This window comes from Rhinolophus ferrumequinum, chromosome 10 (assembly GCF_004115265.2).
Source record: "Rhinolophus ferrumequinum isolate MPI-CBG mRhiFer1 chromosome 10, mRhiFer1_v1.p, whole genome shotgun sequence".
In the NCBI taxonomy this organism is placed as follows: domain Eukaryota; kingdom Metazoa; phylum Chordata; class Mammalia; order Chiroptera; family Rhinolophidae; genus Rhinolophus; species Rhinolophus ferrumequinum.
In genome coordinates, this window is record NC_046293.1 from 14,107,028 (window position 1) to 14,122,046 (window position 15,019).

A 15,019-nucleotide genomic window follows, 5' to 3' on the forward strand; every position below is an offset into this window, starting at 1 on the left:
AATAAAACCACTAGGAAAAAAGTTGAAGGGGAACTTAAAAATGGATGAATCAGGGCCCCAAACACCTAAACCCAGGGATGAATTCCAATGGCACAAAAAGTAGATATAACCAAAATATTCCTCATTAAAAAAAAAAATGCCTTGAATAAGATCTAGCCTCTGAATTTAACTACTGGTTTACAAGTAATTTAGAGGACAGAGGAATATACATGTTAAGATACCATCGGGATATCATCATGTGGGAATCCATAATATAGAAAATTCTTTAGGATAAAACCTCCCATTTTCTTCACACACACACACACACACACACACACACACACACACAACCTGCAGTTCAAAAGGCATTTAAGAGACATATCAACTGAATGCAACATGAGAGACATGTTTGAATCCTACTTGAACAATCATATTGTAAACAACAATATTCACAAGGAAATCAGGGAAATTTGAATAAATAATGGATCCTTGATATTAAGCAATTATCCTTTAAAAATTTTAGATGTGAAAATTGTGTGATATTTTTATCACAAAAAATTTATCACACAAAAAAGAAATAAACGCATAACTGACAAAAAATTAGGATCCAAAATATACAAAAAATCTTGAAACCAATAAGGAAAAGGCAACAACCCAAATGTCATTTCAAAGAAGGAAAAACAGAAATGGTCAATAAGCATATGAAAAAGAGGTTGAACCTCATTAGTAACAAAGAAAATGCAAATTAAGACCACAAAGAGATGCCACTTTACATCCACTAGTAGACAAAAATTTAAAAGTCTGATACTAAATCACAGAATGGAGATCATCAGCAACTCACATACAATGCAATGTACAAATACTAGGGAAACTAGTTTAACATTCTCTAGTCCAACTGAAGATTTAACTTGACTCCATGACGAGGCAATCCTATTTGTAGAAACTCTTGAATTGGGCACCAGAAGATGTAAGAATGTTAATATTTTTTTAAAAAAGGAAATCATACAAAGGCCTTGATTAGTAGAATGGATAAAGTGGTATTTATCATATATGTATCATATCTTTACACAATGGAATATAATACAAAAATGAAAGTGAACTACAATGACATGCAATACAGATGAATCTTAAAAACAATGTTGAGTGAATAAAATAGCTGCAGAAAAAGGTGTACAGTATGAATCTATTTTTATAAAACTCAAAAACAAGCAAAACTTACATTGTAATAAAACATTTTAAAATTAAATGATGTAATAAAAAATAAGTGCACAAATTCAAGATAGTGGGGAAAGGAAGAATAGAGTAAGGAAAAAGTATGTAAGTTAATGAAATGTTATTAATAATGGTCAATTGTTAAGAATTACATAAGCTGGGTAGTGGATTTGAGGGTTTAGTTGTATCCTTCATAACTTACATATTTTGTAAGATTTTTATTTTTTATTTTTTAATTTATTTTTATTTACTTATTTATTTTTTAAGGGGAACAGGACTTTATTGGGGAACAGTGTGTACTTTCAGGACTTTTTTCCAAGTCAAGTTGTTGTCCTTTCAGTCTTAGTTGCGGAGGGTGCCGTTCAGCTTCAAGTTGTTGTCCTTTCAGTCTTAGTTGTGGAGGGCGCAGCTCAGCTCCATGTCCAGTTACCGTTGCCAGTTACAGGGGGCACAGCCTACCATCCCTTGCGGGAGTCAAAACTGGCAACCTTATGGTTGAGAGGACGTGCTCCAACCAACTGAGCCATCCGGGAGGCAGTTCAGCTCAAGGTGCCATGTTCAATCTTAGTTGCTGGGGGCACTGCCTACCATCCCTTGCGGGACGCGAGGGAGTGAACTGGCAACCTTGTGGTTGAGAGCTCACTGTTCCATGTGGGAATCGAACCGGCAGCCTTTGGAGTTAGGAGCATGGAGCTCTAGCCGCCTTAGCCACCGGGACAGCCCCCAAGATTTTTATTTTTAAAGTTAAAAATTATGTAATAAAAATTAAATACTTTACCATAGTGACATCTAAAACAGTGTAACCATGAAAAACAAATCAATGGGCTGGAATAATAAAAACAGACTAGAATGGTTGCTTCCAGAATTGGTGGAATAGCTCCTATCAGATGGACTTGCCTGCGGATAATAATGATAAACTCTGGACAAATATTAAAACTATTTGAAGGTACTGGAGAATGTCCAAAAGCAGGCAGAAACAGGAGGAAAGCTGACACTTATCAAAAGTGAGTGGCACTGAATGCATTTCCTGTTTTTAAGGCTTTTCAATTAAGGGCAGGATACATTGTCAAGAAGGGTTCAAACTGCATTGAGAAGCGAAAACTCGGAGAGTTTTACTGGACTGAAGAACTAGACGAGAAAGATCTGAGCCACTACAGTAGCTGGAAAGAGAGGGGAATTCACAAAAAGGAGAGAACCACAGAAGAATACCCCCCAATTATGTAGATAAACTTTGCCCAAATCTCTGGCTGACTCCTTGCACTGCACATTGAGACATGTGGCTCATGTCCCCCCACTGTTCCAAATCGGGGCAAAGGTTCTGCCTGCTTGGTCCAATACGGAAAGTGCAGCTGTGACTTTTAAGACAAGGCCATTAAGGCCATGCAGGTTCTGTCTTGCTCATGGGAAACACTCACACGGCGTCCTGGTCCTTCTGATGCCACAACCCTGGAAGGGCCGGGTCCTTGCTGAGCCCAGCCTTCCAGCCCTCCCCACTCGGCTCCAGCAGACCACCACCAACGGACCTCCATCAACACACCACGCGAAACAGAAGAATCAAACCGCCGAGTCCTGCTTGATTCCTGACCCACTAAATTGTGAGATATAACGAAATGCTTGTCGCTTTAAGCCACTGTTTTGGGATAGCTTGCAAAGCAGCAGTAGATAACCAGAACACCATTTATATAAAGCTTGCAAAACTGAATAGGTGGGTTATTCCAAGTAAACAGCAGGCATACTTCTTCAATGATCAAATATAATATTATAAATACTTAAATTCCCCCGCAAAACTGTTAGTTTTTTCCCCTTTGTAAGCATTTTATTTCCTTTAAAGAAAAAGGAAAAAGCTCAATATATTTGTAATCTAAGTAAACTAACAAAACAATAAAGTAATATTGGGGGGAGGTATTATATATACACTACTTTATCTACTTACAGAGGAATTCTGAAATTCAGTGTAATCTTATAAGCTAAAGATTTTCCCAATTCCACACTGACTATCTTCTTGAATGTTTATTACCCACGGGTAGGTTTTTTGACTCATAAGGAAGATACGAGTATATTCAAAGCAAATGAGCCTTCTCTTCTAGCTGCTACTGAAGAAAGACTTTCCTAAGTGGAATATGCTAAGTTAGACACGTCCTTCCACTTTTCTACTATATAAAATCAACTTTGCAGCCAGGAAAGCCAGGATCCTGAACTTGAATTTACCATGTCAGAAGTGTTCTAAAAAGAAAACTTCCTCCTCTGAGAGCTTAATCCTTTCTTCCACTCAGACCCAGCAGTTTCACTCAAGGAAAGAAAGACTATGGGAATGGAAGCAGGTGCAGAGGGGTGAGAAGGATGCAGTCCATTTCAGCAACTTCCTGTGGAAACTGGCAAAAGGAACTTGAATAAGCATCCTGAACAGAAGCAAATGCCCTTAACTTAAACCACAAAAGCTCAGCTCTATTTTAATTAGTCCCTTACACTTTTATTAGACTTTTTGTGTCTCAAATTATGACAAAGTGTTTTTGAATCCCAGCTGAATTTGTTGTAGCCCCCTGATTCAAACACAAGGAAATGCCCCTGGTACTAAACAAGTAAAAAGAGCAAACTCAACAGAACAACTGCCTCGTTAATAAATTTCTCCACCCCGAAATTTTCAATTTAAGAGAAATCATGTTCTCCAGTTCACAGTGCAGTGAGACGCTACAAGGCCAAGTCACACAACAAGACACATTATTTAGGTCAAGAGTGAAGCGGTTAGAAAGGATGGAATGCTGGTGATAATATTCAATACCTTTCATTGCTAGTATGAGGCCTAGCAGCCTTCTTAAGACAGGAGCACGAAAGAGCACATTACATGTGCGGAAAAAATGCTGACAGCTCATCAATTGATTTTCAATGAAAATGCTAAAAAAATTAATAAAGAAGTTAAGCTGCTGAAATACAGTTTCACCAATTAGCTTAATGTCAGAGAATTCTAATTAGGCGTCTTGAGATTGCTATTTAGTGTTTAAGCCTTCCGAGTGCCAAATTCTCCTTTTCACACAAACTGGTTGCAAAATTAAAGACATTAGGCAGCCTTAATTACATTATCAGAACAGCTGGGATTAGGCAATCTCTGAAGTCAAGACGGCATTCTTTTGTCACAGGGTGGAAATCCCTGGCTTTCCAGGGTGCCGGATTTTGGTGCCGTTCCATATCTCACCCATTCAAAGCAAGCTGCATTAGAAACAAAAAATTTGCAGACAAAGAATAGAGTAATGCTCAGCAAATAATGAACACATTACCGAAAAAGAAAAGGTAGGTGAAAAGATTAAGCCTGAAATCGGTAGGTTTTACTAACACCTCTACTGGCGGCTGGTTGGCCAGACCTCAGGTGGCAGAAAGACTGAGGGAAAGCTCTGTGGACCCACTTGGCCCGTGGATACAGCTCTGTTATCTGAAGCTGAAGCACATTTGTGCTCCCTCATCCCTTGGGGTGTGAAATTAGCAGCTATTGTTTTTACATGATTTTGCAAACACAATGCCTTTTATGTCTTTACATTGTTTATAAAGCGATGTTTTCTTGCACATGGGAACTCTCTTTTTAATTTTAACTTTTTAAGCAACAGGATAGTTTCTCCTCTCCCGTCTCCTGAAATCATTAGTCTAAACAACCAACTTCTTTTTTTAATGGACTCATTCAACAGCATGATTTTTTCCAATTAGAAAACTGTAAACATTGGGCTTGATGGTGGTAGGGATACTCATAATCCCCTGAACAGTAGTCATTATGAAGGTGGCCAAAAACCCACCTGCTAGCATCAGCCATTAACCAAGCAGAACTTCCCAAGTATGCAGACATTAATTTTTTTCCTCAAACCTAAAATTGCTATAATTTTTAAATTCCAGTTTTTAAAATTTTAGTTGTGGTAATATCTACTGTTATCATCCCAATTACCATCATATCTGTCACCTGAAATACTGCCATGGCCTCCTAATTGGTCCATTCCTGGCCTGTTTATCTCCGAATCAGAGCTTTCTAAACTGAAAATCAGGTTGTGTCACTTCTCTGATTAAAGCTCTCCAATGGTTTTCCACTGCATGTAAAACTAAATCCGAACCCCTTCCATGGCCTACACACGAGTTCCCCAATGCCACCTCTCACCACCCCACACACCATGCGTGCCAGCCACACTGATCCTCTTCCAGTTCCCCCAACACCAGAACTGCCTGGGGTGTATGCCCTTGCTCGGGGCTCTTGCTGGAATGCACTTCCCAAGGTGGCATGAGACTGGCTTCTCCTCATTCAAGACTTAGCTGGAATGTGTGAAGGCTCAGCTTAAAATATATCACTTTCAAAGAGATCTTTCCTGACCATCCTAATACCCTTTCCCCCACAAACACCGCAACTCTCTCTCTAATATTAGTCTGTCTTTGGTTTTCCATAGTGGAAACACTATGACTATCTAACAATATCATATTTATTTAGTTTACTTGTTCGTTGTCTGTCTCCCCTACTAAACGCACACTCTTGAGAACAGGTGCCTCATAAAGCCTCTGTTACTATTGTATCCGGGGTGCAGGGTACTTTATCCCGGGATGGAGAGATGAGTGTAAGTGGTCCCTTCCCTCAATGTGCTTACAGTCTAAAGGGGGAAAGAAGCATGCAGGTTCTTTCCCCCTTTACTTATGCAGTAATTCAGCATATAAATAAAACTTATGCAGTAATTCAGCATATAAATAAAACCCTGAACAAAGTGCTATTGGCATTTGGAAGACAGAACAACTACCTACTCCTGAGGTTCACAGACGGCTTCAGAGAGGGAGTCTCAAAGAATGAATGGGCATGAGCTCCTCACTAAGGAGAGGGTGAGGGGAGATGAGGGAATGGAGACTTTGGCAAGCGACACAACCCAAAGGCATGGCAGGATGAAGGAGCACCGTGGGGGATTGGGGAAGATGTAAGTGGCTCGCCCTGGTGTGAGATCAGGGTAAAAAGGTGCACAGGGGCCAGATCATCAGGGACCCCACCCCAGGAGCCCTGCTGGAGTTTACACATCGTTCTATAGAACAGTCAACTGTGTTTATGAATTCCACGGAGGGGTTTGGGGGAAGGGCAAATAGGCAGAGCAACAAGCCCTTATACCCTACCTCGACCAGAGAGGCTCAACTTTTATCCGTTTTAATACTGGGATTTGAGTAAGAGTTCATGCTTCCAGAACCTCGAAACCCGTATCTGAAGCTCAGGTCTGCTGAGGAATGCTCCTGGCACGTGGACCGTATTTTATCTAATTTCCCAGCAAATGCTCAGAAATCTGCTGGGATGGCTTTCCACTAAGTGAACAGGCCGGCACCCGGCCAGAGCTTCCAGAACGGACAGATGGGAGTGGCAGCTAAGAATCAGAGAAGGCACATGGACTCAAACATACTAGTGCTGTGTTCACTCTTGTGTTGGGCCATGTGAATGTTTGTTTTATGAGTCTTAAATACACAAACACACATATACATTATATGTAGTCTTATATGCATGAAGTTTTTCATAACTAAAAAGCACAGCACAAAAGCAGGCATACGTCAATTTCTGTAGCAACACTACACATTTAACTGATTAAATCCCTCCTTAAGTAAGAGGACTTGGCAGTAATGGCCATGCAACATTCACAGACATACTGCTTTGAATATCTCTTTCATACTAATGAAGACAAATTGTTCCTTTATATGATTTCTTCTAAAATTGCAAAGCCTGACTCCAAACTTGCCCCTGACAAAGAAGGCCCACAAAACTTAGCATAAATTCACACATAGGCCTCAATGTCTGCAAGCCAAGAGTTTCCAATAGTACAAGTTTAAAATGCCAGTTAATAAAGATACTCGTACACACATAAAGGTCTCTGGAAGGATAGAGGACAGGAAGGAAAAAGTATCTGTTACTGGGGAGGGGAACTAGGGAACTGGGTAAGATGGGAAGAGAGGTCAGAAGTGGGAGAAAGACTCAGTTTCATTGTCAAATTTCTTGTAATTGTTTGAAATTCTTTTTACTATGTTAATATGTCATTTTTGAAAAGTATTTTTGCTGTGTATTATGATTTGTGTTTGAATATCTGCTATTTTATAATGCTTTATTTACTTTTACATTACTTATTAAAAAATCGTAACAGTTTTTGTAAAAACTAAAAATGCTTGTTTCAATTGGTAAGACAAATAACCAAGAGAATGGAAATGGAGCATCTTACAGCCCAGCCATGATGGAAACAACTAAAAAGAATAGTTCAGCTGTTTGCTGCAAGGAAATAGGATTCAGAGGTTTACAGTCAAGCATAACCTTAAAACAAAAACCAGGACACTCTTCAGAGGAATAAAACAGAATCTAGAGTCTCTACAACTCATCATACACAATGTCCATTAGGATACAACCCAAGATATTAGACACATGAAGTAACAGGAAAACATGATCCATACACAAGAGAAAATGAAGAGACTGATCCTAAAATGATGGAGATGTAAAAATTAGCAGATCAAGATTCTAAAGTAGCTATTAAAATTCAAGAATTTTGATGAAAATATTATTGTGATGTCTCAGTAGAAAAACAGAGATGTAAAAATACCCAAATGAGGGCCGGCCCAGTGGCTTAGGCGGTTGGAGCTCCGAGCTCCTAACTCCGAAGGCTGCCGGTTGGATTCCCACATGGGCCAGTGGGCTCTCAACTACAAGGTTGCCGGTTCAACTCCTCGAGTCCTGCAAAGGATGGTGGGCAGCGCCCCCTGCAACTAAGACTGAGCACAGCACCTTGAGCTGAGCTGCCGCTGAGCTCCCGGATGGCTCAGTTGGTTGGAGCACGTCCTCTCAACCACAAGGTTGCCAGTTAGGTTGCCAGTTCGACTCCCACAAGGGATGGTGGGCTCCACCCCCTGCAACTAAGATTGAACACGGCACCTTGAGCTGAGCTGCCTCCCGGATGGCTCAGTTGGTTGGAGCGCGTCCTCTCAACCACAAGGTTGCCAGTTCGACTCCCGCAAGGGATGGTGGGCTGCGCCCCCTGCAACTAGCAATGGCAACTGGACCGGGAGCTGAGCTACGCCCTCCACAACTAAGACTGAAAGGACAACAACTTGACTTGGAAAAGAGTCCTGGAAGTACTACTCACTGTTCCCCAATAAAGTCCTGTTCCCCTTCCCCAATAAAAATCTTAAAAAAAAAAAAACCCAAATGAAATTTCTAGAACTGAAAATACAATATCAAAACTAAAAAATTAATTGGATGACTGTCACAGCATATGAAAGATGACATAAATAAGTAAACCTGAAAGTAGATCAATCGAATTAGCCAATCTGAAGAACAGAATAAAATTGAAAAGAAAATTAACAGAGCCTCAATATCAATGGGCCTAACAGTATAATTGGAGTCCAAAGGAGAATAGAAAATAGTATAAAAAAGACAGTTGAAGAATTAAAGCCTGAAAATTTCTCAAATTTGGTGAAAGACATAAATTTACAGATTAAGAACTTAGTGAACCCTAAGCAGGACAGCAACAGAGACCACCACACCAAGGCACTTCTTTAAAACCAAAGATAAAGAGAAAATATCAACAGCAGCTAGGTCTATATTCTAGCGCTTTGATTTAAAGGCAATTTCTGATTTAAATGCTGAAACATGAAGTTTTGAAGACTTTTAGATGCTTGCTACCCAGTTAAAAGGGGTACACAGTCTCAAAATAAGATATAATTTATCAGTTAGACTTAAAATGAGATCAGAGACGTCTTCACTAACTCACTTCCACTATAGTATCAAAAAAGTTAGGACATTGTTTACTGTCTCTCTTTCTCTCACTAGACTATTAGAACTAAGAGAAAAGGGATCTTTCTATGTCTTATTCCCCTTGCATCTCCACTTCCTAGAACTGTGCCTGCCATATGACAGGAGTTTAATATTTGTTAACTGAGTAAATGATATTATTGAAAGTCATTATTTCATTTTTTACATTACATAAAATGAGGGTAAACATCTCAACAAAAGATATAATACAGGTAACATATTAGTAACATATTAAAAAAATTAAAATAAGAGTTTTCATAGTTAAAGAAATTCTTAAGAAATAGTAGGTCACGTATGAAATGTTTATACCATATTTTGCTGTGTATAATGCACTCCCATGTTTTTGGCCCAAAGTTTCAGGGAGAAAAATTTTTCCTTTTAATTTTTTAATTCAAATTTTTATTTGTTTACATCTAGGTACTTGTTTTTTGTATTATAAAGGAATTTTAGCATTTAATTTTTAACATTATGGTACAAGAAATTTTATGTAACAAATTATAAAACACAAGAACAGATACAAGGTACAAGAAATTTTATGTACCAGTAACAAATTTATGATATTTACCCATGATAGAAGGCCAAGAAATCTTCGTCATTGCAAGTTCGTCAAAATTTCAAAAAAACCGATTATCATATTCCAGGGCATTATTTTGCATATGGATATCATTATTGATTTCTAGAGTTACACTTTTAACTCAGAAGCACAAATAACAGAATTAAAAACATTTATAGAGATATGGAATTAGTACTACCCATGTATAATGCATATCCTTATTTTTCCCTCACAAATTTGGGCAAAAAAAATTGCACATTACACACAGCAAAATACGGTACTTCAAATGTATGCAAACTATATTCCATTCAACTGTCTCTTCCCCATCTAAAATTAATACCAAAATAATCCGTATTAAAGAAAATAAGACTTCACACATAAAATAATTAAATCACCTGTCCTGCCAACTCCAATCGCTTGTTACCATAATAGTCTCTGTCATCAACTTTATTATCTCCTTGGGCCAGAATTACTCTTCGCACCATCACTGCAGTGTAGATACATTTGGCTCGGAAATTGAATTCTTTAACCTGTAATTTAGAAATCAGAGAACATTTCTGAGACAACGCACATTAAAATTTAAGGTGCCTCAAGAAAAGAACCACTGTTACAATATTTAAATAAAAAGATAACGAAATGTTGTGATTCTCTCTAGTCAAAGAAATTCAACTAGTCTATAAACTTTCCTGAGGTAAGATGATGAGTTTTCAACTTTGTACATTACCTGTGGTAGCTTTTCTTCAAAGATGACTACCATCAACTCCTTCCCTCCCTATGTTTCACGTCACTGCTTTCTTAAGAATCCATCACCTGCTTTGTGTTGGCCTGTAAATTAGCAGTTTCCACTTTTCTCTCTTAGTCCTGAAGTACCATGTGAGAAGTCCAGGACACTGCTGGGGCTGGAGGGCCTACTGGGAAAAGCACTGAGGAGCCAGAGATATGTCTGAGGAAGCCATTTCGGATGTCCAGCCCAGTCAAGCTTTCGAATGACTCCAGCCTCCTCTGCTGTCTGTCTGCGACTTCATGAGACCCAAGGTAAGAAACCCCATCTCTCACTGTTGAGCTCAGTCAAACCACAGAATCATGAGATAGCAATGAACAGTATCTTAAGCCATTTACTTTTGGAAATGTGTGGTATACAGAAAAAGGTAACATGACTAGTACTAGAACACTGTCTGGCACTCAACTATCTACTGGATGAATGGATTGATGAATGAACCCACTGCAAATGAGTTCTGAGAGTATGGGCTAAGCTTCTGCCAATTCTAAGGAATATTTTATAGTTTTTTTCTGTAGAAGATTTATATTATAAAATTTGTTTTACTTTCTTTAATTATTGAGTAAGATCTCATTGAGAACCCACTGAGTTTATCATTATGACAAATTAATTCAGGGGATCTTGATTTAAAAAAAAACATCAGCAACTATTCTCCTTCATATATTTTGTTGTTGCTGTTAAAGAATTACACTAAATAATATAGATCTTAGAAATTCTGTATGTATCTCAAAAACTTCATTCTCCTTCAAAGAAAGTTTCATTTCTTTTCTAGGTCAATTTATTCTCTTCCTATTACTGAGAACTATGGAATGCCTCAAAAGAAATGTGTTAACTAGGAATGTGGTTAAAAAAAAAAAAAGTAGCCCTAACAGCTATTTTGTAATCTTGTACTCACAAAACAATCACATCAATAAGTAAGGCTGGAATAAATCTAGTTCTTTAAAAAGAAAAGTCTCTTGTCTATCCTTAGACAAACAAACAAACAAACAAAAAACTCTACAAAAACCCAGTGTCTGGGCAGCTATAAGTAATTCACATTCTCAACTGATATTAATAGTTACAAAGGTGTATGGCTCTCCATTTAGATCCATCTAATTTGCTTTTTTCCCTGATCTTAATGTGGGAAGTTACATCTAAAACACAACTCTTCTAGTTGTATTTACCTTCCCTGTTAATGAAAAAAATGAAGTAAATTTTCATTAACAAAATTTTCAACTTTTAACAAATTCCATTCCATATTTTCATTTTGCATAAATACTGGCAGATTCACCCAAAACATTTATAAGTAAATACAGGTATTTATAGCAGATGCCTACTGCACTTTATAAGGCACTTGAACCCTAACTCATTTCACCAGCCCCCCTCCCTTTTAACTATTAGATTCCGAAAAGAAAACCCTAGGTTTAAAAAGTCAAGACCATATGATTTCACTGATATGTGGGTATATGAAACTGAAAACAACAAAAGAACAAGACAAACAACTGAAGAACTAAAACCTCATTGACACAAACAATAGTTTAGTGGTTACCAGAGGGTAAGGGGGGGTGGGGGTGGGAGATGAGGGTAATTGGGATCAAATGTATGGTAATGGAAAGAGAACTGACTCTAGGTGGTAAACACACAATGTGATATATAGATGATGCATTACAGAATTGTACACCTGAAATCTATGTAACTTGACTAACAATTGTCACCCCAATAAACTTTAATAAAAAAAATGAGTTAATACTTAGCTCGTTTTCCTACTGATATGGAATAGGAACCCTCTAATCTAGTGGCTGACACCACTTTTTGGTACAAGGCCAATAGTTCAGATATCCCTTTGTGGGATGTTAACCATGAATTATCTGGAAGAGGGAAAGAAGACCTACCAAATGAGTTTGGTACACTGAAACAGAATTGCTGTCACCAAAACTCTGGAGTCCTTTTACTATTACCTTGGAGAAAAGAGAGGTCTTAGGCATCTTGGGGAGACCCTGAGAGCAGTGGTTTCCAAACGTTAGTGAGGCTCCAAATCCCTGGAGGACTTGTTAGAACAGATTGCGAGGTCCCACTCCTAGAGTGTCTGATTCAGTAGGTCTGACAGAGTTCAAGAATTTCTCACAAGTTCCCAGGTGGTGCTGAAAGTACTAGTCTGAAAAATGCACCTGAAGACCCAGTGCCTCTGAGGAACTGAAAGGCTAGGACAGGGCTCCAAGCCAAAGCCCTTGGAGGTCCCCCGGGGAATACTGAGTACCTGCTCACCTTTCTCCCTCTACGCACACATCCCAACCTCTGCTCTCCAAATCTAAGTCATTCAAGTTCCACAGTCACGATTACTGTCATATCTTAACACTTAAATTAGTTACTTAATATTTTCATTCGACTTTTAAACTCATTTTTAAGCAAGTTTTATTCTATACAATACCATAAAATCCCAAATATTACAAAAATGGATTTGGTATGCTAGTTGTATTTCTTCTAAAAAATGCATAATTATTTAAATAAAAATGTCCCTGTATCACCTAAAATCATCTCTAACATCACACTTAGGTAAAAATTGTCCTAAACCATTTTGGAAAATGAAGGTCTTTTTCTGGTTTATCTATTCTGATTTTACACCTCACTGGATTTATATAACAAAACTTTAAAAATGGTAGTTTAGGCCCACAGCAATCATGTTACAGTGCCAATGTTTAGCTGTATCAATTTAAATAAATAAATGTCAGTATAGCCAGCATTCTAAGAGCTAAGGCTCTTTAGTTGACCAAAAGTTCTCTTCAGTTACCACAGCAAGATAAGTGAGGCCCCTGACAGAAACTCTACAACTGTGCCAGAGAGCTGGGAAACCATGGAGCTTACCTTTATCCTATCCCCGTATCATTACAATGACCCTGTGAGGAAGCGGTATTATTTTCATTGTGCAGATGGGAAAACTGGAGCTTACCAAACTTAACATTTGCCCAAAGTAAATCAGCCAGGGAGTAGGAAACCAGGACGTGAACCCCAGCATCTCTGGCTCCAAAGCCCTTGTTGTTTCCATTCCTCAATTTTGCACTTTGAGTTTTGTTGTTCCAATCATCCAAGTTTAAAATTCAGTTCAGACCCAGCTTTAGTATTAAGACTTCTCTAATTCTTTGAATTATATCAAGGACACACACAACAAAATGGCGGCCAAAAGGCAGATCAGAGCCCTGCATTATCTGACTAACAAGGTGCTTCAAAATAAAAAAATCGAATCTGAACGCTTTTAGGTGGTCACCATCCACTTCCACAGATCACTCGAATTCCCATTATTTATAATCTCCCTGAAGGGAGAGTGTGCAACCCCTGAATTAGATCATTCATGAAGAGTACACATGGTAGCTCACTTTGAAAGCATAACAGGCATATTAAATGGGAGCGGGGAAGGATGATTCTTGCCAACGTGCCAACATGGTCAATCACTCTTTAATGATAAGTTAATAAAAAATAAATATTAAGCACTAGTTCAAGGGTCAGAAGGTGGGTTTTAGCTCTCTTTCTGACCACTAACCAGCCGGGTGACAAGGCAAATCATCTAGCTTGTCTGGACCTGAGCATCTTCACTGTAACTGAAGGAGACTCGATGATGTTAACTCTAAAATTCTAGGACATGAACTCATCCAATACATTAAAAAGTATCGTAGTAACACAACAGAGAGATGTACTTAATGCCACACAACTATACACTTAAAAATGGCAAATTTTCTGTTATGTATATTTTATCACAATTTAAAAAAAATGTCCATATGGGCAAGGCACTGTAAACTTGTTTTAAATTATTTAAAAAAATCTAAGGCAAGGAAGTCAAAAGGTACAAACTTCCAATTATAAAATAAACGCCACCACGATGTAATGTACAGCATGGCAATTATCGTAAATAACATTATATTACATATTTGAAAGTTGTTGAAAGCAGATCTTAAAATTTCTCATTACAAGAAAAAAAAATCTGCAACTATGTATGGTGATGGATGTTAACCTGACTTACTGTGGGTGATTATCATTTTGCAATATATGCAAATATAGAATCATTATGTTGTACACCTGAAACTAATACAATTCCGCATTTCAATTATACTTCAATAAAAAAAAATCTAAGACACCATCTCTGTCCTTTGAAACCATGAAATCTAGTAGCAGCATTAATATATGTATGAATATAAAAAAACTGTAATTTTAGATCGAAAGAAGAACCACAAAAGAATAAACATGACGATGATGATCCAAATGCAGCTATGAGGTTGATGTAAAAGTAACTGCAGTTTTTGCAATTATTTTTAACCTTTTAAACCACAATGAATTTTGCACCAACATAATATTATTCTCCGAGTACAAATAAACTGTTGACAATGGAAGATTATTTCCAGTGGGGCAGTCTAGTCCTCTTTAGGATTCTCTCTTTTCTTAAGGAACTAGACTTTAAATAACGTAAACTGGTATTCAAAAATTTTTACCAGAAATGCACCGACCCCACAATCTTCATTACTCACAGTTGCAAAGGTATTACTCACCGGTACATGGGTCAGAATAGTAGAAGCCAGGAGCTCTCTTGCTTCTTCTATTTTGGTTTTCTTTGGTCCACCTCCCCACATCCTTTGCCTTCTTACTTTGTTCCCTATGTACTTTAATGCCTATAAAAGACAGAACATATTACAGTAATGTTTAATGGCATCATCGAAGAGAATTTATTAAGCACCTACCCATACATAACACT

General features: G+C 38.0%; 1 protein-coding gene across 1 annotated transcript in view; it reads right to left on the reverse strand.

The window, feature by feature from the left end:
* POLR3B (RNA polymerase III subunit B) overlaps window positions 1–15,019 on the reverse strand; it is a 111,457-nt gene that overhangs the window by 65,166 nt on the left and 31,272 nt on the right. Inside the window, exons 11-12 of the mRNA XM_033118242.1 lie at window positions 14,817–14,936; window positions 9,920–10,054 (exon numbers count right to left, since the gene is read on the reverse strand). Of these exons, the coding sequence (XP_032974133.1) occupies window positions 9,920–10,054; window positions 14,817–14,936 (255 nt within the window). The remainder of the gene's footprint in view (window positions 1–9,919; window positions 10,055–14,816; window positions 14,937–15,019) is intronic.